The sequence below is a fragment of the Pholis gunnellus genome (assembly GCF_910591455.1).
Source record: "Pholis gunnellus genome assembly, chromosome: 4".
Taxonomy (NCBI): domain Eukaryota; kingdom Metazoa; phylum Chordata; class Actinopteri; order Perciformes; family Pholidae; genus Pholis; species Pholis gunnellus.
Genome location: NC_136530.1, coordinates 19,805,619 through 19,831,039, shown reverse-complemented (window position 1 = coordinate 19,831,039; position 25,421 = coordinate 19,805,619). Strand labels below are relative to the sequence as shown.

Below are 25,421 nucleotides of genomic sequence, written 5' to 3'. Positions count from 1 at the left end.
AATGCACGCATGCATGTGTGAATGCATTTGCCTAAGTGGTCGCAGCTATATCAAATTTGAGTTTGTTATATAAACATGTCAATATGCACTTTTTCTTGATTCTTTATATTTTGTGGTGTGTGCTAGTGCGGTGACTTTAGGGATGGCAATATCAGTTGGTCGGTCCACTGCTTGGGTCCAGACTGAAATATCTGTTGCATTGAATGTCTTTAAAATGTTCTTACAGACATTCACGTTCCCCTCAGGAGTAATATTAATACCTTTTTCATGAAGCGCCATCATCAGGTCAAAATGTTCCATTGTTTGGTTTATGACTAAATACCTGCAAAACTAGTGACATTGCCATAGGCTAAGCTGTGCTGTGTGTTTAGTCCAAATGTAAGAATGCTTCGCTCCTAAACTAAGATGTTTAGTCCTCTAAACGTTGTCATTTTGAGTGTTGGCATTCAGCCTCACACAGCCTCTGGCATGGTTTCCGGCTTGTTTTATAGGCTAATGTTGTGTCTGTCTCTTCCATGGTCTCTTTATTCTCCTTTAAACACTTTATTGAACTTTTTAATAGAGATATATAAAGTTTATTACTCACTGAAATATTCTAAATATTCATTGCAAAAGAGACATTTCATGGTAGATTTAACATCAGTGTCGTAAATGTAATGTCCGTACGGTCCCAGTACTGTACAGGGACATGCTGGTCTGAGGACACATTTTTTTTTAGTTGGCCCAAAACATTGCCAACCACACTGCAGCACAGTGAGCGTTTTCCTCTTGACGACAGAGTGATTTAGATCATTTTTTTGGGATTGTATGGAAAAAGTGGTGTTCAGTTTGTCCTTGTGTCCTTGTGTCTCACTGTCAGTACTCACCACATACTGCCCTCTTATTTATTACAATATACAGCACATTCCTTGATTGTAAATAAAGAGTTTGAGAGATTGTTGGTTGTCTGTATTATTTGAAACCTTTACCTTTGTTTACTATAACCTGGGCTGTACATACCTTTCTCTATAATACTAAGAAAACATTGGCTAGCCAGCAATAGTCAATCATACTCGGCTAAACAGCGCCATCTCGTGGGCAGCTGATATCATTACATCTTCAAGAAAGTGAGCACATGACCCAGGCTGCGGTCGAATAGTCCTTTTTGCTTATAATGACCTGGAAGTATGTAAGTGGCCGCCACGATAAGAGCTGTTCGAATTCTCTAAATGCTCAGGAAAGGTGCTTCAATGCTTCCTTTATTAGCTCCTTTAGCATAGGAAACACTGGACCTTCCGAAAGGAAAGTAGATAATTCCGCCCCACAATTCCTTGCGGCGGCATCGTTTTAAGTGACGCACCAATCGGCCGTACATGAAACTATCGTTATGTCCTTATGTCACACAGGTTGAACAATTATACTCATACAGTCATAAAGTAATGGGATTCATGTGGATGAATAGACAGTGGCAAACATTACGTTTCCTTTCATATGTAGTTCTATATATTTACTTCGAACATGTATAAGTACAAAAAATGAACAGTAAATATAGCAAACTGTCAATGAACAAATTGTTGTTCTCAATAACAAGAACCATCAGCAAAAAACTAAATAAACTAGACCTATGACAGATTATTAAACTGTTAAAAAGCACAATAACTGGAACCGTTGAATCTACATCATTGCACAAAGGAAATATTGATATTATATGTTTCATTGATATTGCACGAGTGAATTGTTTGGTAGTTTTCTAACTTTCCCCGAACGTTAGAGGGAGGTTGGTTTTCCAGAAATATAAAGAAAAAGTTTTTTAAAAAGGCGTACAATTTATGCTGAAAAATATAGTATAATATAACTTTTTTACCATCTTTTTTGACATGTTATAGTATGCCAAAAGACACCGTAAAAAGTCTTTGTATAGTAGAGTATGTCAAAAATAATCCTAAAAATGTCATATGGTGAAAAAAATAAATCATAGAACATGTCGAAAAATATGGTAAAAAAGTTGTATTATAGTATGTCGAAATATGTCAAAAAAGTCATAGTATGCCAAAGATTATCCTAAAAATGTCATAGTATGTTGAAAAAAGTCATAGTATAAGTATGCCTAACAAGATTATTAAAAAGTCATAGTATAGTACAGGGGTATTCAATTAAAATATGTATGTGCCCACTAGAGGTAAGTTTGTGTCATTTGGGGAAATTGATTTTTTAAAACTCGGGACAAGAACACTGAACAATGAGACGATCGCTTCAGTGCAAGAGTTTGTTTTTATTAATGTTATTAACCGTTGACACAATCAGCAGAGAAACGAGGCATGACGAAAGACAGAAAGAGACGCAGTGGAATCAGATCTTGTTGAAAGCTGCAACGTCAACACTCTGGATCTGAAACAGAGCAAAAAGGACAAACCTGAGTTTACTTGCTGAAGTTAGTGTGTGAACTACAATCTCTCAGCTTTAGACTCGTTTTCATTACAGGACGGCAGCAATGTGCTGATCACTAATGTGTAGTTGCCAAGTTATTATGGACAGAGTGACTTAATCATTTGAATAACTGTAATTGTCGAGTACTTACATAGTCTTCAAACTTGGTGATTTCTTCCTCCAACAAGTCCGTCCCCACCTTGTCGTCCTCCACCACACATGCGATCTGGAGCTTCTTGATGCCATAACCCACAGGAACCAGTTTGGACGTGCCCCACAACAGGCCGTCAGCCGCCACCGAGCGGACACACTCCTCCAGCTTCACCATGTCAGTTTCATCATCCCACTGAAGGAAAAGGCAGGGGAGGTGATCAAACGCAGGGTAAAAGGGTAAAAGGGGCACAGAGTCGGTAGCAAACTCCAAGAAAAATGATAGTGATATAGACGTATATGCATTTATACATGCATCTGTGTTTTCACCAATCTTTGTTGTCTTATCTGTAAATTGTTCTTGGGATTGTGTCAAAGTGCATTGAGAGCAATTTAAAACAGAACCAGGTTCCCTGTATGTCTCCACATTCTTGGCCAATAAAGCAGATTGTGAAATTATTATGGTTTTTGGATATTATTATGGTTTGTATCTATAGATGCTGTCGGAGACATTGAATTTTGAATAAATCCGTTCAGTGTGCGGACTTACAGGTTTGACGTCCAATAAGATGGAAGACTTGGCGATGATGCCAGGCTTCTTGGCCTTCTTCTCTGCGTACTCTTTCAACCTCTGCTCTTTGAGTTGCTCTGCCTCTTCATCATCTTCATCACTGCCAAACAAGTCAATATCGTCGTCGTCGTCCTCCTCCTCCTCTTCCTCGTCTTTAACCGGGGCGCTGGGCTTCTGCTGGACAGTAGTGCCCTGAACAGAGTGAGAATGATCACGTGCTCCACAGTGATATACTGGAGGTGAAATGAAACTGAAGCACAAGAGGACCGACCGGGTAAAGCAGTCTGTGTGAACTCACATTTGTGTAGGGTGCTGACGGAGTGGCAGCAGGCGTTGCGACTGCAGGAGCTTTCTCCAGAACGGACACTCGACAATCCAGTTTGGAAAGTGCAGCCCTCAAGTCATCCACCACTAAAGACACGGCACACAAACCGTCAGTATGGACTCTTACATGGGAAAAAAACACACACCAGGAGAGAAGTAGTACAGTGTTATGTATTCATAAATCATTTAAAAACATACCATTTTTATGCGCTCTCTTTTTTTAATATTTCATAACACTCAAGCATGATGTATTTTTCCTTTAAATCATAACATATTCAAGATGAAAAACAAGATAGACAATGACATTTAATAACAAATAAGCCCACGAAAGACCTGGTGCTGAAACATTCATTTATATGTCGTCATAGCATATTATACTATGACATAACACACTATAGAAATATCATAAAATGGTATGTTCAGTACTAAATCTAAATGAAGTCATCCTTCAGCACAAGTAGATGTTTATGCTAAATTTAAATAAATTAGCTCGAGGTGTTCCTGAGAGATTGCGCTCACGACAATGGATTGGAAGGACAGACGGACTTACAACCAGGAAACATAAAACAAATAGTCTAGTAATGTCATAAGAATGTGGTAAAAAGTTATAGTATGTCATAGTATAATATACCATAAAAAATCATAGTAGTATGTCATAAACAAATATTGTATACTATGCCATGAAAAAATCATATATTTAAAAACAATTCACAATGTAGTGTCATAAAAAAGTCACAAAATGTCAAAGTGTGGCATGTCATTTAAAAACCAGAGCGACCAGCAGCTTTCTACCAGCGGTCATTCCTAACCCGACAGATGTTGTATGGAGCGCAGTCTGACGCCATAGCTAAGTTGTGTATTAAATGTAAGCTATTGAAATGGACCACGGATAATTCAAGTATAACTCATGTATTTCACGGCCACACAAAAGTTCTGAGGAGCGCACTTTAAGACACGATGACCTAGTCAAATGTAAAGCATTGATTAATCTTCATTCTCATTTCTTAAGTGAAATCCCGAAATATTTACCAGTTCTCAAACATGCAGATATTTATTTTTCAATTTCTATCATTTCTACTATGAATCTCTTTGGGTCCTCGTTCCTCTAGCAGCAGCAGACTCACTCCTGCTAGTTTGTTGGTCAGAAGATAAACAGGTTTCAGCATCGGTTTGGGCTCAGGTCATTTCTGATGACCATTTGTCATTCTTAACATGGATGGAACAAACAGAGAAAGCTTGGGGTCGAGTGAGCTAGATTTTTTTAAATATCCTGCCACAAAACCCTAGCCCCTCCTTTCAGCCCTCCCCTCCATAGCCACCCTCCCAAAACGAGTCCACGAGAGAGTGTCGGGGAGCGCAGCGCTTTGCCATCCTCGCATATTGAAATCCTATCCTTAACGTCAACAGACCCACCTTTGTATAAGCTGTGGTTCTCCAGCTCCAGGCTCTTGATGCGGCAGATGATCTCTCCTTGATCAGCTGCACTGCTGATGCTCTGCACAGTAAAGACACGAAAGAAAGAAAGGAATCAGAACAGTTTTTAATAGAGCGACATCTGATGGCCAAACTAAAACAGCACCCAGGACTATTAAGCAGACCGCATATGTGAACACGCTCACGCAACACACAGAAGGTGTCCATCTCAGCAGAAGCCTAACAGAAATGGAAGTGACAGGCAGCCACATGTACCACACAAAACTATCATCTAAAAGCTGCCCAACGGTCTCACAAACTCAAACTGGAGCTTGGATGTCAAAGCGATTTGCAACAGAGGGGCTTTCCAGGGACACACGAGGCGTGGCGGCACTTACAGGCTGGGACATTTGGCTCAGGGAAGGTTGACCAGACCCTCTGTTACACAGTGTAGTCTTCAGCTGGGGGGGAGGGGAGGAGGATTTAAAGCATGAAACCGAAAGGGAAGGTAATAAAGTACCTACTTAGGTGAAGTGCTGTGAGGAGTGTAAAACAGAAAGCAAACAAGGAAACACTGTGGAGCTGAGAGGTTATGAAGGATAACACCAACATCTCAACACACTTGCTTTTGTTTATCAGCAAAGCACACTATTGCTGAGCAATCAAAAAACATTTTAATGCACCTGCAGGTTTTCTAAGCAGGCTGCGCTAATGGTAATGTTCAGTGAACATCGAGTAGTGTCAGATTAAATCATTTGACAGCACAAATACATAGATACAGTCTCACAGGCACGTAAAGGTGAGATGCAGTTCGTCTAGCTCGCGGCTATGAGAGATAAATAAATACAAGAGCACAAATCAAATACGAGTCACTGTTCATGAAACGAAGTAAACCGTATCTTTACACGTGTCCTGGTACCCTGGAGATGTTAAAGCAATGTGCTTTATAGGTCAAGTGGGACCTTGATTGCTCAGGCTACATGCACCATATCTGGGTGAAAGTGGAACATGTGAGATAAGAGACTGACGCAGCACATGTACTCACTCCTGCTAGAGATTTCTGGATGTTCTCTCTGGCTCGGGCGATGTCTTGCAGAATGGTGTTCGCCCCGACGTCCTTAAAGAAAATGAATAGAAGTCAACTTTGAATCATCTTTTACTTCATAAAGATTCAATGTGAAATGAGTCTCTTTAGCTCTATTATTTAAATGTAGTGTTGTCACATGTATCGAAATATCGATACTGAATACTGTAAAGGTTTCAATAAAATAATTTCCGTATTGATACACGGGAACCATCTAGTACACTGGCAGTTATTGTTCAATACAAATCTAAAATACCACTGCTGATGTCTGATTTCATCCAAATCTGGCAAATTAAACATGAATCTTTCTGTGTATACAGACGTGTCAGCTAATGTAATTTGGTGTAAAACAATAACAAAAACAAGCCAAACTAAATCAATAGTTCTGAACAATGGCTCCAGATTAGGGCTGAGTCATAGTTGGACCAGATACATTGATATCAATACACACTAATTCATTCTAGATTAATTGAGAATATTGTTGGTCCTGGTGGAAGACATACAAATAAATAAAAGAAAGTTGAAGAAACACTAACAATGAACCTCTCAGACAGCGTGGGTACCTGCGATGGCGGCGAGGAGCCGTCCGGGCGCTCGTAGAAGCGCCGCTCTGCCTCGTCATAGCGAGGTTTGTCAAACCAGACCTTCTCCTGCGCCAGAAAGTCCACTGAACTCATGGTGCTACAGAGGAGAGAGCAAGGGGGACACGAGAGGGATGTATGAACAGGACAGACGTGGTCAGGGATTTCTTTTTGTATTATTACTAATAATTATTATTATTAGAATTAAAATCACCTGATGTGTGCTCTAAACTCACAATGATTTAATAGCTGTAAAATACTAAATGATGGCTTATTGTATGTATTCTTTTATCTGCACTTCCCACAAACAAACCAACACAACTGTACAAAAGAAACGTTAGATGAAGTTAAGTTGGCAAAAGGCAACAATGGTTCATACAAACAACATCCAGAAAGATTTCAAAACGGACAAAAAGGAATAAAAGGGTGAATGAAATAACAAGAAGTCAAAAGAAAAACGTTCACACATTCACCAAAGAAAAAGGGGAAAACCATGAATACATAAAGAAAAAAAAATGAAAGATCAAAAAGAAACATCTGGAGCGACTCCATTCTCCTGCTTTGGTCATACTTGTCCCTCAGTGGGGCGGTGGAGGCAGCTGATGCTGCTTCTGGCCTCCGACCCTTCTTCCCCACCAGAGCTTCACTCTCATTGCAACCGTGGAAGCGGCTCTCTGCAGCATCATACCGCCACTTGTCCAGCCACACCCGCTCGCTGTCTGGGTGAACGAAGTAGCAGACTCCCGCCCCCGACATTTCGTCCTTCTCTGGGACCTCGGACGGCTCCTCTTCCTCCTGAATAGGAAGCAGCGCATGGAAGACGTCCGCTTTACCCGGTGGGACCGCCCATTTTTCCTCCACCGCCAGTTCCTCGTCTTCCTCCCCCTCCTCCTCCTCTACAAGGCTTTGAGGGTGGTCGGTACTTCTGGAAGTGGAGGTGCAGCTGGACCGCTTGGAGGAATTGTTACCGTACAGATTCTGGTAGAAGGCGGCTTCAGCGCGGTCGTACAGCGGCTTCTCCAGCCACACGTCTCTCAGCAGCTCCACTGGGATGCGGGGCAGCCCGTTGATCGACTGGCGACTGGTCGGCGTGACGGATGCTTGTTGGATGACGGGAGTTGCGTGTGTCGGGGCTAGAGACTGATACCCTTCATCGGGCGTTCTGGATGCAATGGAGCGGTCGGGCGGGGACGGGAGGTCAAGAGAGTTGGGAATCGGCGGCTGGACGGATTCTTCGACACGGGGTTGTTCTGCCTGGTCGACGGTCGTCTTGTTCACCCACGCGACCTGGACGACGTGGTGGCACGCCGACCCCGAGGAAGATGGAGCCACAGCAGATTGAGAGTTTTTACCCGGGGCGGAAGGTGACCGGTTCGACTTGGTGGTCCCGTTGGAAGAGCTCGCCAACCAGCACTGGTAGAGGCTCTCGGCTCGCTCGTAGACGCTGCGCTCGAGCCAAACGTTAGCACACTCGGACTGCAGGCCAATCAGCTCAGCAGGGGGGTCGGGCGTTGGATGGCTGGTCCTTTTGTCTGGCTTCTCTTCAGCCTTGGTCTTTCCGTCAACCTTCTCATCGGGGCGACTCCCGGGATTGGATGAACGTTTCTTGCGGCGGCGGCTTTTCCCGCCGCGCTTTCCATCGCCGTTCAAGCTGCTGCTCTCTGGGGACGACGGCGCGGCCTCTCCGTTCCTTTGACCACATTCAGCCTTGTTCCTGCACCCCGGCGCTGCGGTCGCAGGTCGTTCCACCTGACAATGACTGGGAGGCTGATCAAGCTCCGACTGATCCAGTGCAGAGCACTGGGGGGTCTTCTTAGACATCATCTTTGATCCGTTGCAGGGGAAATAAAGAGAATCACAAAGTACAGACTTTTGGATTAGTTAAGAGAGACGCAGGAATACACGAAGGGATTGATTTAATAGACTCCAGCGCTACAGATGAATTAGTGCCAAACGCTTTTTTCTTCTTCATAGAGCGGTGCGAAACAGAGTCTACAAATCTATCCCAGAGAAAAGCAAGGAGCATGCAGGAAACCAGAAGACACCCATGCAGATGAACTCAAAATATTTAGTGAATGGAAGTTACTCGTTTGCGATTTGTCAAGAGTCAGAATCATCCACAAAGTCATGCACAGCAGACGCCAAATAGGTTCTACTCCAACTGGGACAGCTATGCTCTCATGGTGTAAACTCAATAGTATACGTAAGGAGAAATGAACGCTGCCGTTCATGCTTTGGAGTCTAAATGCCAGTTGGGTGTGAAGTTGGCTAACTGTAGCCAAAAAATACAAAACGCTAGTCTGAGTTGTAGTTTTTCCTGCCACACGATACGTTTGTAAACAAATCACTGTAAAAACCCAACATGGCTTATTAAGACATGACTCGGGGTGATCGCATTCAAGTACATTTGTGACATTAATTGCTACTACAATACATATGAAAAGAGGAGGCACAGCTATGAAGCTACATTTAACCAGACGGGAAATTGAATTTATCATCTTTGTTTTAGGTTTTTAAGTGATAAGGCAGCGTTCTGCAGTGCAATTATAACACTACTCCATGCGTCATTATTATGCTCATCCTACAAGGGCATTTACCAAATGCATATTCAACGGATGTCCCTGTATAGTAATGCAGATAATGCAGCATCATTAAATTAACAAAAGGTCTCATGTCTAACCAACACTTCATTTGGAGACATTTTTTTTCCTACAGTAAATTGCTCTCAGTAAAAAAAAAAAAAAAAAGGCACAACACTTGACAAATCTCGACACAGTGACATGGGAGCATGCAAAAAAAAGGGTGTCATAAGTCTAAAGGCAAAACATATTAACGAGTCATTAACATAAATCCCACTCCGCTGATGGATCTGTGAAAGACACACAACATGTCCATGCAAGCAAACCAATTCATTCAGTAGGTACTGATGTTCAAATCACACATCGTGCGAGCCAAAGCAGTTTTTTTTTACGACGTTACATCTTTCTGTTACAAAACAGGAAATGCATTCCCTTAATGTTTCAACATGTGTAATACTGATGAACACTAATACACCACTGGAATGGATTTTGTCAATATTTTGGAAAGGCATTTCCTGCTTAAAGGAATACTTCACCCTTAAAATCACCATATATATATACATATACACACATATATATATATATATATATATATATATATATATATATATATATATATATGTAGTATTCCTTTAATGTTTAATAGAACATTTTATCCAAGCTCTCAACTCACCTTCCTGGATGAAGGTGTTGAGCGTAAACTAGTATTCAACGTCAAATGCTCAACGCGTTCTTTTCATCCAGTTAACCGCAAGCAATTGAAACAGAAATTGAACAATCACCACCTCGCAAAACTACCGGATCTTTAAAACAAAAAAAGGTTCAACTATGGATGAAACACAACTCAAACCAGGTAAACGTTTTCAGCAATACTCACTTGTCAAATTCTGAATGCAAGATGAGGGGAAAGAAGCTACGCGTTAAAGAGTTCTTTAAATAAATACCTCGACATGAAACTCGGCCTTCTTAACAATACTGAAGGGCTGCCCCTTCAGTCCTGGATGATGACGACTATGGAAAACATGTACTAAATAAAGACTCCAATATTAAGCAATAACTTGGATGCCTCCCAAAAGCTTTACCCGCCCTGAAGCCAGCTTTCTCCTACTTTGACATTTGAGTCGACTGAGATCTTTAATAAAAGGCAGAACAAATATACACTCGTCTTTATATTTACCTTCCTATAATAGCTGGTCAACATAGTTTTTAGCATACGTCTCTTGAACGGTGGGATTTTTATAAGCAGCATGTGGTGCTCTATCTAGCAGCAGGACGGTGTATGTGGGAATTACTCAAAATAAACGCCGGTGTTAACCTAAATGAAGGAACATGTCCCACAGTGCAACGTGTTTTAAATAGTTTATTGACTGCAATGCAGCTCCTGGGCACGGATCGGGCTTACAATACGTCAATATAGGGCGAATTAAGTGTTAGTTTTGGTCTTTACATCGATGATAATAACTACAGTAAAATATTTCAAGCCTGAGCTTTACCCTTTAAATGTTTAAATGCATAACCACATATTGCGTCACATAGCACTTACTTTACTCCAGTGTGTTAAGCCATGGATGCATGTGTTTACCTGCTTTACAATGAGGTCAATTTTAGGGTCAGATGCCCAGGAAGGGTGGGGGGTTCAGTGGATTGCTCAAGGGCACTTCGGCAAGGCAAATTACAACTGATGCAACGTTAAATTTACTTGAGTTTAAATACAATACCCACAACCTGTTCACAGGGCTAAACCATCATCATCAAGTACAAAATCTGATCAAAACAGCTTCGATTCAATGAGAAAACAGGTCTGTACACCTGAAAACAACCACTGACTTTCACTATAGATCAGTAATGTGTTTATGTCATCAAGAGAAACCGGTCTTGCAAGATGTTTAACAATTAGAGAAGCTGTCAGAAGCCTGAACAGAGCTAGCATCACCCAGAGGTGCGCCCTGCTAACCTCGACAGTAACGTCAGCTAGCCGCCTCTCATCTAGCTACGATGCAACGCTGTCAATAGGCGGCTAGCATTCAAGAGGACACAAAAAACAACTCTTTAAAATGCGACACCAACGCACTACTTATTCATTAAAACGTGTGTGTGCAATGTCAGTGTAGGACAGCGGCCACTGAAGCCGGCGTCCAGCCGGCGTGACAGCCGTTCTGGTCGGCGTTAGCACGAGCGAGCTGCCCCGTTCAGCTAGCCGCTTGCTAGCCTACGGCTAACACACGCCGAGTCCCTTGCTGACTGGACACCGCCGAATATTCATTCATTTCCCCAAATGTCTTATAAATGAGTCGCAACATTAATCCCCAGACTGAATCCCCGACTGTCAGTCAGCGTTAACGTTACTTACTGCTGCGTTTCTTGTCTTGTCGGTGTGGGACCAGGCCGGCGGATATAACGCGTGTTTCTGCAGCCAGTGAGTGACAACGAGGAGGAGGAGGAGGAGGAGGAGGAAGCAAGGAGCAGCAATGATTGTGTGATCTTAGAGCATGGGGGAGGGGGGAGTTATGAATCATTAATGTTTCAATAGGACGTTACATCCTATGCATTGTTGACACTCAATGATCAGAATAATATGAACTATTATTACTACTACTACAGTGGAGCATTTTACATAATTAAGACAGAAATCAGATCTAAATTTAGTCTAAAGGACCACTTTATGTATTTTCAACCTTTGTTCTATGACAAGCCTTGTCATGTGTGTACTCATTTACCAAATCTTAAACCTGGTAGTGCAGTGGCAAGAAACACTTGAAGCCAGCAGTGGAAGAAGTACTTCAAATACAAGTATTAAGTAATTTATATTACATCATTACAAATAGTGATGCATTAGTGTGTATATCACTTAAATGTTGCAGCTGGTGAAGGTGGAGCTAATTTAAATTTAATTTCTACACTGGTCGGTAGCTTGATCTATAATAATGTATTAGTTGCATTTTGTAGTGATAACCTGAATCGGCAAAGTAACTTGTAACTAATGTGGTCAAATAAATGTAGTGGTCAAAAAGTACAACAATGGCTTTTAAAACGTAGGGTAGAAGTTTAAAGCTGCATAAAATCTTAAAACTGAGAAAAAAGTACATTAAAATAGTACTTAAGTACAGTATTGCAGTACAGTACACTGCTTTCAGCCCATGATGTATTCTCTTGAAATAGAAAGTAGAGTTCTTTATAGAATAATGTAAAAGCCAATGAAGTTACAGCAGATTCAGGAGCAGTTTTGGAGAGTTCATTTAAGTCACGTGGTTTTCAGATTTCTATCAGCGGAAGTTCACGATGGACGATAATGATCATGATATATAAATAGAATAAATAAACAACTGCAACGGTCTTTGAGATGCAGGGTTATTTTCATCATCAGGTAACATGTCAATCATTTTCTGGATAAATCGTTTTAATCGTTTGGTCAGCTAAAGTTTCTTGAAGCCCAAAGTGAAATCATAGACTGTATATAAGAGGGGGAAATTGCTTTTCTACAACAAACAATGCCAAACCCCAAAATATCAAATTTATGATATAAAACTGAGCAGAAAATCAAAACCATTGAGAACAACGAGACCGCAAATGCTTGTTCTTCTTGCTTGAAGAATGACTCAATCCACCATCAAAAGGGTTCCAGATACATTCATCACACAGGTCCGCCGCTTTCTGATTGCAAGACCTCAACTTAACTCAGACTAAGGCACCACACGATGGGAGCGGATTCACAGGACACTTTATGAAAACGCATTGAACACACTTGGAATCATGCAGCATGACTATTTATCTCAACAGTGTGTTTTAACACAAAGACAGCAACTAGATGTGAACTACGCCTGGGACGGCTGCACAACCAGGGACATTCTTCAATCATCCCAAATTTAGATTTACTGCACGCTTCATTTGACAAACTATTTTTTTTTATATAACTAAATACATTCACACACACACGCTTTACTTTCATTCTGTACTCCACATCACATGCACATAATCCAATCATGGCTAGTAAGGCATGACGAGAAAAGTTGCTTCTTGGGCTGAAAGCTAGAGAGTAGAGCTTGATTAATGACTGATACAGTTCACGAGACGCTCTACGACATCCGTGTTCAAACTCACAGGACAATATGGCCTTCAATAAATGTGGTACAGTTCATCTATTTGTGATTCCCATATCCACAACAAAACTCTAATTCTGGTCCCACCTTACTGGCATTGGATATTGGATTATTGATGTGCATGTGAAAGTAGCGATTCTCTCAAAAGAAAACCACAAGGTCATGTTCAAATAATTTACTTGTCAGTGTCAAAGATTGAGCCAACATTTACTTTTTGTTCACAACAAATCCCTCTGCTCAAAGACATGAAAGATGAAAAGACAGAGAATAAAGTGAGGAAAGTGAGAAAAAAAAAAAAAAAAAAGTGTGACAAGTCCTGCTTTGTCTCTGTGTTCCATGAGGACCTTGAGCCAAAAAGTCAGCATGTCGTAAGGCTTGAATTAAGTCCATTGAGTAGTTATTAAAAAGGCAAACGGCAGCTGTCATTTCCTGGATCCTGCTGCTGACTTTTGGCCGAGCTCCCTGGCTCTCTCGGTGGCAGATTCCACAGCGCTCATGGTGGCTGCTCTCACACCGCCCTGTTCCAGGGTGTGGAGCCCGTAGATGGTTGTTCCACCTGGGGTGCAGACCTCAGCGCGGAGCTGCGCCGGATGCTTCCCGGACTCGCGTAACAATTTCCCAGCACCCTGCAAACAGATGGAACAGCGACTAGATTTAATCCTAGTGTATTCAAATACATAGTATTCTTAAAAAAAAACAAAAAAAACGGTAAAACTGACCAGAACAGTTTGGGATGCGATGCTGTGTGCCAGAGCACTCGGCATTCCCATTTTAACAGCTCCTTCTGCCAGCGCTTCAGCAAACAGATACACCTGCAGAGAGGGATCACACACATCACAGTCAAATAAAAACACACACACGCAAGTGTTGATGATGTGCATTACTGCAGAGTAAACTATTTATTCAATACCATATAAGCTTATTTCTGGCACTGTACAGCGTGTTTAAGCGGTTTCCACCTGGACAACAATACAGCTTTACATAAGTGTAATTCCCTGGTGGAAGAGAGATGCTCAAGACAACAGCGTTTGAGCTGTGCTCGCCGCACATCACAGCGTGCAGCATCCAATGTAGCAAAGAGCATTGGATCTCAGAGTACAGTGGTTGCGTTGTGTCGGAAACGGACCTTTGATGTACAATAATGTACATTGACAATAAAAGCAGACCTGAGCTTCATTGTGATTATGTAGCGTCTACAAGTTGACTTTCATGTTAGAGTGAAATGAGTTCAAAACAGTCTGAAGAATGAAATCTAAAACAGTACAGCATGTTTTAAGAAAAGGTTAGCAGAATTACAGGTTTCACTATTTTCTTTCATTTTAACTTCATTAAATTACAGGCTTGAATCTAATCATGAATCATTAACTTCTTTGTTTTGAGGAAGTCTTATAAAAACAAAAAGTCATCAAGCAGTTACACAGTTACAAATGCTTCCTTCTAAACAAACCATACAATCCTGGGACACTCACAAAAGCGACTCCGCTCCCGCTCAGTCCGGTGTGGATGTCGATCCAGGCCTCGGGTCCCTCCTCCACCAAACCACAGCGGTGCAACAAAGAGCGAAGCAGAGCTCCGTCCTCCGGCTTCGCATGGGATCCCAGAGAAAACAGGAGAGCCCCTTCCTGGACCAAACACGGGAGATTCGGCATAAGCCTGATGGCAACTGAATTCTCTGGCAGTAGCTTGGAATTGAAAGAGAGAAAATAAATATTACTCATCTCGAGACAACCACGAAAACCCCCATTTTTGTTTGAAAAACCATTACGCGTGGGCTCTCACCTGCTCCAACGTTGTCAGTGTTACTCCTGCTGCTACAGACACAATAACGTGTCGGTCAGTGACGTGGCGGGAAATCTCATTGAGAACTGGAGGAACCAGGTGAGGTTTGACTGCTACAAAGACCACGTCTGACCCACAGACCACCTCTGTGTTGGAGTGAGTGACGGCAATCCCGAGCTCCTGAAAGCCAAAAAGAAGGGATGTTACTGACCCAAATGTCCACCAGCATGTCGACACACGTACACAAAGTCAATCCATGTCCACGGGCAAGGAAGAATGAACAGTTCACCTTGTTTTATATGACAGAGGTTGGATCATTTGTGCATCACATTCTCAATTTGACGCTAATTAATTTCAAATTAGTGTCAAGATATCGTAACTGAAGTTACAGGTCGATGAAGCGACTCATCAGTTAGAAGAAAGTACCCGGAGCTTCACCAGCAATAATCTTTTTATTAAATATTTACTTATAACATACATTACAGTGCTTGTCCACTTAACATTTGTTTTTTTCTTTCACATAGTTATGCTTGTTTCAGCAATACTGGTCAGCTATGACTGCACACATGCCGCTATGTGACGCAGTGCAAAACACTAAAGGTAGCATTTGTGTGAGAGCTGAAATGTTTAGTCAAATAAATGTTAAGTTGACTGAAAAGCAATTGGAAGCTATTTTGATAACAGATTTCTATTTATTCAAAAACATTATCTGGTTCTAGCTTTGCCACAGTTAAGACTGCTTTTATTATAAATCTTATATATTTTGATTATGGAGAAGCTCACTTAAAATGTCACCTTGTACTCTTGGGAATTGAGATGGGTTGTGATGATAGTGAACTGAATATCTTTGGTTTTTGGTTATTTTCAAACATCGCCATGTCATGAAATCAACAACTAATATTTCACTTTTTTGAATAATTGATTCACTCCTAATTTGTATTAACTTAATAAAGGTATGTTTTAAGACAGACCTATCTGGACACACTTTTGTTTTGCCACCTAAGCTTAATGTTAATGTTCTATTTGATGACAGAATATTATGTTCGAGTAACTCGTGCACACAACTTTCTAATTTGAGAACATGAATTGCTAATTCCTGCACAGGAGTTACTAATTTGTACCCTGGAATTACTGTATTATATGTACACATAAAAATAATTCCTGCAAACCAACCCATCCTACTGACACTGACAGAAAAGTAAAGCTGGGGAAAAAGTACCTGAAAGCGGCCCAGGTTCCTGGAGGATGGTGCGCTCACTTTGAGGTTTACAGGAGGAACATTTCCTATAATGGGAACACACAAGAGACTGTTAACGTCTTTATTTAGAACCTCTCTGCTCCGTTTCAACGAATCTCTCTCTCGACTCACCAGACAAGATGCCCTTTGCGATGCCGAAGGCCATGTTGCCTGCACCAATGAAACCAATCTTCAGCTGCGAGTCCATCTCAGGGTCCATTTTGATCTGAACAAAAGGAAAGAACAGATTTGAGTGGAAACATTAACGACGGGTGACATCATTATTTAACTATTACCTAAAAACTATGGGTGTAAATCACAGGATGACCTACAACACAATACTATCATGACACAGTGAGAATGGTATCACACGCACTATACGGTAAGATAATTAAATCTGCAAATACTAGTCAGTTATCCGACGGACATCTTTGGGTTTGTCAAATCAAACAAGCATTTTGAATACATCACCACGGCAAGATGGAAGTTATGACCTGCATTATTCTGATAGGTTATTGACAAAACAATGAGACAATCAGCAGATTAATTTGTAGTGAAGAAAAAATGTGCAGCGATAAAGTAAATCCATCAGCTATGATAAAAATATCTTTATAACTAAAAGCAATTTTAATCTTTAAGTTTAATCTAAAGTTTAAGAGAAAAATAAAAAAACAGGAGTTTAACTGTGCCCAATGAGTCATCCATATGCTTCAAACACTAGACTAGATATCACAAAACCTTTGTAAATAACGTATTGTGCTGTATAACCTTTTGTGACTCTTGTATCCCATCATAAGGCCAGAGGAGAGCATTGGTGTCAATGCAACGCCACATAGCAACAGAGAGACACATTACGTATGTCAACTGTGTTTCCATACACACAAGAAACCGGATTACTGAGGGAAATCAGGTAACATATAAAATCCTGGTTCACATTTGGTCAGTAATTGGATTTCCCCCGTAGCTACATGTCCTGGGTCTTTTTGTCATGCAACTGCATCCTTAAACCAGATCAGATCTTACAGGGACGAGAAAGCCGGTTACTGCAGCAGAGAAGGTGGAAAGTTTGCGTGTATATCAGATTTGTCTCTTGATCTTGTAACCTGATGATTTCAGAGAGCATATTGCTGCTAAAAGCCGGAAGTACTCGCATCATTTTAAATGCATCTACAGTAGGATGAGGTTAACGGACAGAAAACATTTTTAAAGAACTATTTTGAGAGTCGATCATTTGTTAAGGTGACATCCAAAGCATTGGAAGAGCTGCTATTTTTCTCAGTTTTGTACAATTGTGAATTGAACATCTTTGGGGTTTTTTGACTGTTGGTTGAGGCCACTCTGAGAACTTGTGATGGGCATCTCTCACCCTTTTCCACTTCTACAGAAAACCATCAAGCAGCAAAATGACAGCGGAGGAAATTCCACACACCTAAAAGAGATTCTTCAAGAGAATGTACGTCCACGTACGGTGCCAGAAACATACGTCCCAGAGTTGTGTCTGCCTATATGTTGCTGAGGCAAATACTTTTCACATTCCTTTTTGAGACAGACTACGCAAAAGGTGTCAGTGTATTCGGTCCAAGATAAAACTAATGCAGTTAAATACAACAGTCCCACCTCCATGAACAGTATACGGTTCAGTTTTTTGTTAAAATGGTTGTTAAATGTATTTATTTTTCATTCAAGCATTTTGAGTGGCACCTGTGAATGTTTAATGTAGACTCAATGTCTACATTAAACATTCACAGTTATTCAATTATATATATATATATAAACTATGTGAAATTCAAATTTAAATAATGGATAAAACACTATTTTTTGCATCATACTGCGTTATAGAAGTGTTTAACATTTATTCTACCCTTATTGATATAAATAGGGTGGATAGACTATTCACAGACACATGATGACCAGAAAGTTGAATCCACACCTGTCTAACACTGTATAACAGTCCTCCATGCAGGACTCCTCTATTTGACTGCGTTAGTTTTAAACAGGCGTACCGAGTACATGACTGTGTATCAGAACACCCCAGAGACATGTTCACGGTTGGGTAATGAAGGCATGCATCTCTAGACAACACATGGAGGAAATGAAAATCACGGTTATGATCTAATGACAAGACGACGTCGCATCCACGGCATCACCCCTACAATTAAACCCAGGTTCTGGGTGGAATTGTCCGGGCAGGGCTGCGGCCAGTGCAGTATCGACGCGTCTCCGTCCGAGTCCTCCGTCACTTCATCGTTCCTGTCAGAGTTGACTCCGTCTCCGACCAAGGGGTGTCTGGACTCCATGATGGCTATCATCGTCTTTTCATAACGCCACCAGCCCTGTATTTTGGTCGGTGCCGGAGAGTCGGGCTCTCGTTTACACTTGTAATACGCACTTTTGAGAAGTTTCCAGCGAAACTTCAATTGGTCCACGGATCTGTGGTAACCGGCCGCTGTCATTCTCCGGTGTGCCACCTTGAAGAGCTTGTTATTCCTCACTTTCCTTCCGTCTAAGCATTTCTTCATGTCCAGCTCCTTGAGGATCTCCAGGAATAACTCAGTCTCCTTCACGTCCCAGTTCTGCTTCTTGATGCCAGAGTCGTCCATTGTTGTGGCAACGTAGCCCCGGCTAGCTCGACGGCTAGCAAACGTTAGCCCAACGGTAGTAAAATATCCACACAGCGAGGATGCTAATGAGGTGCTAGCATGTCTCGACGTGACAGGGGCCGAGCGGTGCTGCTGCTAGCATAAATGTTAGCAGTATTTAGCCCGCAGGTCGTGAAAAGCGAGTCGATCAAATGTTAAAATCCCGTGTTTAAAAAAAACACGATAGCAGAAAACCAGCCCTGATGCTGCATCTTGCTAGCAACAAAATAATCCAGCACAGATTAGATCAGAAGTACATTGCACGTGTTACTTGTTGACTGGACAACCATAAAATATCACGGAGTGACATATACACGATGTCAGGCGATGCTGTGAATAACACCGGCTAACGTTGGCGGTAGGGTATTTATTCACCTGAGGTTTTTTCAGAATGGCTGACGTCCAACGTTTAGCAGAGATCAAATTGTAGTTTAATGTAACTGTCTCAGGTCGTAAACACCCGGAGCATCCAGCAAACCAACCAGTTGTATAAAGTGAACTATCGGTGGGCTCGTTTATGCGCCTGTGCTGCTGCACCAGGGTGGGCGGTGCTTCATACGTTTTCAACCTAACAACACACACATGATTCCGCACACGAACACTCCGTTTCAGCCGTGATTTAAATCTAACACACCCCATGTCCGCCCACCCCAAACAATGCGACTAATCCCATTGGCTGTGTCCCTATCCTTATACATCCATGGGGCTGTGAGGCATTGGACCACAAAACAATCAGATGTAATTTTGAACAGCTGTGAGAGGGAGACAGCAGCCACAAGGACCTGCACAACATAAGAACAGGTACATGATTTAGCAATGTTTAAAATGTGCATTTAATCCAGCGTGCATAGAAAAGCAAGGTAGTTCATTTATAATTATCTTACTCGCATATAGTGTATCACAGTTTTAAATGGGTTACCTTATCAGAAGAAGCTTCATCGTGATGCTTAAAACAGACGGAAATGTTGATTTAATCGTTGCGTCTATTCCTCATTAGTGTTGTAACTTTGTATTTTCTTCATGCGAAAATGATGTTGTAGCGGTCCACACAGCAGGTACTGGTATTGGAGCGCCAGTGCAGCAGAGCAGACATGCCCGGGCAAAGCCTCGGTGTGGTCTTCATTCAGACGTATGAATGAAAGTCTTGATTAGTGTCAGCATGCATGCAGTTATGCTCACTGAGCATGGGCTCAAAATACCCCGTGCATCTGTTTAACGTATATAATAGCAATGCTGCATACACATTGTCAAACATATTGGCCCTGTTGTTGTCGCCATCTGGTGACCTTCTTAAAATGTGGACTTTACAACTTCTCCCGCAAGTTAATTGGACATTATAGAAGACATCTGAACCGAGCTACAAATGAATCCAGTACTACACGTGAATGATTTTTCTTTTGTGCTGTTTTTATTGTTGTAAATCCCTTAAAATATTTAAGGGATTACTTGATGATGGATTCTTATTGTGCTATGCTCCAGACATGGGCCATCTCCTGATCCACCGCCTGTACTTCCTGCTGATCTGCACGCTGGCCTGTCCTGCAGTCAACGGGTTGTTTGAGTGGCTGAAAGGAAAGGAGGCCCCTCCACCAGCAGCACCGCCTCCTCCACCAGCAGCAGAAGTCCCAGCACTTCTGGCAAAGGACGCCCGGTTTGAGATGACCACTGCAGATGAGAGGTTTTTGGCTGAGTCAAAGCTGATGGAGCTCAGCCCATTAGACAGCTGTCATTACAGGGTAAACAGGAATTTAGGGTTTCTCAGTCTTTGGCTGAGAATCCACTTAGTCACTTATGCAACTAACCTGGTTTTTTTCTTTTTATTTAGTGGTGAATCTAACAATGAATTCCTTGATCAAAAAGTCCAAAAATAGAGGAAAATTCTCATCACAATTTCCTAAAGCCTAAAATTATGTCTTCAAATTGCTCGTTTTGACCGACATACAGTCCAAAACACACAAAGATCCAGCTAATGTTTTGAAGTCTATCACAATTTTTGCTAAAAACTCCCAATCACATGACAACTTGAGAGCCTTCAAGAGAAGTTTTGGGACTAGAAGAAGCCAAAACAAATGCAAACTGAATTACACTATCGACAGTAAAACAAACATAATATTCCATGAAATATGAGGCCCTGTTCACACCACGGGACAGAATGGTGTGTCTGTCCCATGATGCGGAGGAGGTCTGAGGATCTTCTGCAATTCGAAGATCCTTTGTTCCTGCTGAGTCTCTCAAAAGTATCATGTTTCACATTCCACAGCCAATCGATCAGCTCAGTGATTGGCCGAACCCTTCGGACTTCCGTCGGCCATCTTCTTGACCCATTCCTCCCTCCTTGAAGGCTGTGCTCAGAAACTCTTCAGCAACATCCCCCTCTCTCTGATCTTTATTACTTTATGTCGGTGTCATAAATTCTCTGGTTTCTCTCACAATGCACAATACATTCAGTAACTCCTTTTTAGTTTAAACCTTCTACAAGTAAACATATTGTAACACATAATATCAATGCTAGGAGCGCTTTAAAACTTAAATTCCTCACACAGTGCTCACGGCTCTGTCACTTTGGTACACCTCCACTGTTTTTTACCTTGACATCGTCATAAAGCGCTGCGCTCCGTTGCAGGTGGTTGCCCAGCTGAAGGCGAGCTGTGAAAGCCTCCCGGAGGAGCAGCTGGCGAAGCTTGGGGTCGTACTGTTTAACTGCCAGGCCGAGACTGAGGGGCGCGGGACCTACCCATGTACGGAGCAAATGGTAAGAAATAAAGTTATCATTATATTTTAGAACCAAAACAATGTGTTGTGGGTCTTTGTGGCGCTATCTCATTGTTGATGTTTCAGACCATAAAAGAGTGTACAGCAGACATGGACGCAGACACGTGGACTGCTTACCACATAGTGAGCAACAGGGCGCGCTCCGTTTGCTACGCCACGCGGCAGCAGCTCTTCCGGCGCAGAGCGGAGCAAACTGTGAACGCGCTCATCTCCACGGCCACGAGCCAACTAGATGCAATGACGGAGCTGAAGGTAGATTTCCATTTATTATCATCTTTTCCTTTGTCATCTTTGTGTGTATAGGATGCCAGTTGATTATGCTTTTAAAAAAAAATCCTGTTTTCTAACAGGAGGGCCAGCTGGAGCTGAAGGAACTGACTGCCGCCTCCTTGGACAAGCTGTTGGACGGTCACAGTACTCTGCAGGCCCAACAGGGGAAACTGTACGAGGGCCAGGGGCAAATGGAGAGTTCACTGAGGGACAACCTGGAGCGCCTGGGCCAGGAAAAAGCCCTAATCGCCTCTGGACAGGAACTGGTTGCCCAGCTCATTCAGGGCATCACAAAGAGAGTGGGTGAGCGCTCCCATGTATTTCACACTGAGCAATATTTAGCATTAGGTATATTTGGCACAGTTACTTTTGACAAGCACAGTGCTGAGTGACTGTATGAAGTGTCGACATACCAAAATGTGCACCTGCATACGTGCTTTACATTGCTGAGGTTGCACTCTTAGTATTTGAAAGCGCCTAAAGAGCACACGCTTTAATAATAAAATGTAATGATTTTCTAAACGTAACAAATGAACTTCTCGTACAATAACGTTGATAAGAAAACCGGAGCTGTCGTTGTTAGCCGTCATATTCGTTAATGTGTTAAAGTATTACCAGTTAAAGAGCAACATTAGGTCCCTACAGACAGTACAATGTAGTAATCTACTAAACATATAGAGCCCACAAGTGTCTAAGTAAAATACATCAATTACCAGTTATTTCGCACTCCATACAATGTTGTATTAGCCTCGAACAGCTGTCTAAGAAAATGTCTACGTGGTCACTTAATACTTAGTCGTCATGTTCTACAGTCAGAAATAACTAAGTGATTGATTTGAGGTCTCAAGCTGCTAAACATCCTCATTTATTCCTCAAAGAAAGTGATTTACATGGAGCGTTTATGACAGTTTCATGTTCTGAATGGTTTATTCTGCCCCTTCAAACTGAATATCATCTGTCACATCCTGTAGTATTAAATGGATATTTATTCCCTTCTGCCTGCCTCCCTGTCCGCTCTTAGAGAATGTGAGTGAACATCTGCAGATCCAAGGCTCGGAGGTGCAGGACAGCCACAAGGCCATTGTTAAAGACCTCGCAGATGTCAGACACCAAGCTCAGGACATCCACCAAAGAATTGGTAATCAAATCTAAATTTGTCACACAATTACAACTTGCTGTTGAAGTAAGTGTCTTGAATATGTATTTCTTTCCCCTGTGGCTGATCAGACCACAGTATGTCTGAGTTTCTGCAGTACCAGGACCAGACCTCTCAGTACTACACTGACCTGATGAACAAACTGGAGCGCATGAACAGCACTCTTGGAGCCACGCTGCACTTCCTGGATAACATGCAGAGCCGCATTGAGGAGAGGCTCCACATGATCCAGGGCTACCTTGGCTGGGCAGGTGAGACGTCACACCTGCAGTGCAGTGACCACGTTTGTTTGAGAGTAGTCCTAAAACGATTTAAAGTTGGTGAAGATTGTATTTCTTATTGAATCTCCCTTGTGCTTGTTGTGATTTCAGGTTTGAGCCTGACAGCCATGTGGACGTGTATCTCACACACGGGCTACTTTGTCCTGTGCGCAGTCCTGCTGACGTTCCTGCGTTGTCCAGGTTTCTCTCGAGCCGTGCTGCTGCTCACCGTGCCTCTCAATGCAGTGGCCGAGGTCAACCAGCAGCCGGCGCTGGATCTTACCGGCCTCAGCCTGCTGCTGCTCAGTCTCTCTCTGGGTACAAACTTAAAGATGCTTACAAGGCAAATACAAAGTCTTCACCTTTCTTACGTATCTGTCCCAATGTTGTTTTGTTTTGTCTATATGTGCAGGTCACTGGTTTGTGAGTCAGTTGTGGGCATGCCTCCAGATCAGAGGAAAGCCCGCCCCCCCGCTGCCACTGGCCCCGTGTGACATTGTTAAGCCCCCGAAGCAGCCAGTCTCATATCCACTGTCCTCTACACCGCAGAAGTGAGTCTGCAGAGTTCATTATAAACCGTCTATGCTGCAAAAAAGTTAATTAATTAAACCTAGCAATTATTTTCTTGATTTATTATTTTTGTTAAATCCTTTGTTTGGTTTCCAGAACCCAAGGTGACTTCTTCAAAATGTCTTTTGTCAGCCGAATGTTCCAAAAGATATTTAATGTACACTGATGTAAAGAGAAAAGCAGAAAATACCTTTTTTTTAATGGCGTTTTTGCTTTAAAAAACATTCATTATCAAAGCAGTTGCTGATTAATTGTTGATTTCCTGATCAACTAATTGTGTAATTTCAGCTCCGGCACCTCGCCATTGTTTGTCTTACTATTTTCTAATGAACTATTGTACCAAAATTGTCCCGCATTACTGCACAAATGAAATTTCTTTGTTGTAATAAGTGCTGTGCTGCTATTTGTCTTTTGTACTTGGTTTTATTTGATGTATTCTCTTTTTTTTTCAGATGTAAAAATTATTGTTTCATGGAGCAAGATGACCTTTTGAATCAAGACAGCTTCATATCAGGTTTGACATGTATACTGTACCTACAAATTAAATATTTTACAAATGAGTACTGCGAGAAACTGTTTTCCTCACAAAATTCAAGGTAACACGGAGTGAGTAACTGATATGTAAATGTTAATTTTGGGGGTAAAGTATTCCATTAAAGAAAAGTGACGCCCCAGTTGATTCAGTCACTCATAATTTGTCTCACTCATGTCTTTGTGAACAGGTAACTTTGGCATATCTGCAGTGACCCCTCCTCACAGGAAGCCAATGCCAGAGTCCAGGTTTATGCCAATTATTGGCACACCCAGCCACTCCACTCCCAAGCTTGTACCACAGCCGGTTCTTTCAGCGGTGAGCAACTGTCACATGGGATAGATAGAAAGATCTATTTACAGTACCTCATGAGTTATTCAAAAGGAGCCCTAATGCCGTTTGTTTTTATTTTATAGGCTCTGGTTGCTGATATTCCCCCTAGAAACTTTGGAGGTATTTTTGATGCCGTGAACAGCTCGCGTGATTTCACAAACGACTCACGAAGTGCGAGTCCGACCCCGTCAGTCAGCAACAGGTCAGGATTGTTACTTTCTGATCACACCTTTAAAAAAAAAAAAAAAAAAAAGTAATTGTTGCTTGTTATTAATTAAGTGATCATGACTTTCCTTTCTCTTCTATTTTCTCTGTGGCAGCTCTCTATCAGGCCGTCAGCTGTGCAATGGGGTCACAAAAACAGGGAAGGCCTGTAAGAAGAGAGCCGTGCTGGGACAGGAGTACTGCAGAGTCCACGAAGGAGTCCACACCTCCTATGTTGTCAAATGAGCACTACACCTTAAGACTACAGATGTTTTAATGTATTTTTATTGCCATGTTTTTTTTAACTGTCTACGTGTATGTTGCTAGAGGGTCTTCTCTGCAAAAACTGTAATCAACTGTTGTGTTCATTTTTAAGTCAATAAATTATTTCTTTGCTTATGAATCCATCTGTACCTCTATTCAAACAATAGTCGTCTCAAAAGACGTATTTGCGGTTTTACATT

General features: G+C 41.9%; 3 protein-coding genes across 7 annotated transcripts; 1 reads left to right on the top strand and 2 right to left on the bottom strand.

Moving 5' to 3' along the window:
* Positions 1-2,231: 2,231 nt before the first annotated feature.
* On the bottom strand, positions 2,232-11,541 carry eef1db (eukaryotic translation elongation factor 1 delta b (guanine nucleotide exchange protein)). Of its 5 annotated transcripts, none has more exons than XM_079158680.1 (9): positions 11,459-11,541; positions 6,485-6,629; positions 5,910-5,981; positions 5,263-5,325; positions 4,865-4,946; positions 3,426-3,538; positions 3,107-3,319; positions 2,558-2,752; positions 2,232-2,367 (listed from the first exon to the last, which is right to left on the bottom strand). In XM_079158680.1, the coding sequence occupies exons 2-9, from the start codon at positions 6,623-6,625 to the stop codon at positions 2,329-2,331; spliced, it is 918 nt and encodes a 305-aa protein (XP_079014806.1). In that variant the 5' UTR covers positions 6,626-6,629; positions 11,459-11,541; the 3' UTR covers positions 2,232-2,328. The 5 variants fall into 5 exon arrangements, with proteins under 5 accessions (XP_079014806.1, XP_079014807.1, XP_079014808.1 ...); XM_079158681.1 differs by having other exon boundaries at positions 3,107-3,301; XM_079158682.1 differs by having other exon boundaries at positions 6,512-6,629.
* A 677-nt stretch (positions 11,542-12,218) lies between these two features.
* pycr3 (pyrroline-5-carboxylate reductase 3) lies at positions 12,219-19,190 on the bottom strand. The gene is made up of 7 exons (XM_079158464.1): positions 18,375-19,190; positions 16,354-16,447; positions 16,204-16,268; positions 14,985-15,164; positions 14,675-14,887; positions 13,925-14,017; positions 12,219-13,831 (listed from the first exon to the last, which is right to left on the bottom strand). Exons 1-7 carry the CDS (start codon positions 18,819-18,821, stop codon positions 13,628-13,630), a joined length of 1,296 nt encoding a protein of 431 aa, XP_079014590.1. The 5' UTR covers positions 18,822-19,190; the 3' UTR covers positions 12,219-13,627.
* A 436-nt stretch (positions 19,191-19,626) lies between these two features.
* Positions 19,627-25,354, top strand: bmb (brambleberry). Its single transcript, XM_079158600.1, has 13 exons — positions 19,627-19,661; positions 20,340-20,596; positions 21,484-21,612; positions 21,699-21,884; positions 21,983-22,205; positions 22,924-23,040; positions 23,130-23,309; positions 23,430-23,636; positions 23,731-23,869; positions 24,341-24,402; positions 24,611-24,738; positions 24,837-24,955; positions 25,074-25,354. Exons 2-13 carry the CDS (start codon positions 20,342-20,344, stop codon positions 25,201-25,203), a joined length of 1,875 nt encoding a protein of 624 aa, XP_079014726.1. The 5' UTR covers positions 19,627-19,661; positions 20,340-20,341; the 3' UTR covers positions 25,204-25,354.
* The last annotated feature ends 67 nt before the right edge of the window (positions 25,355-25,421 follow it).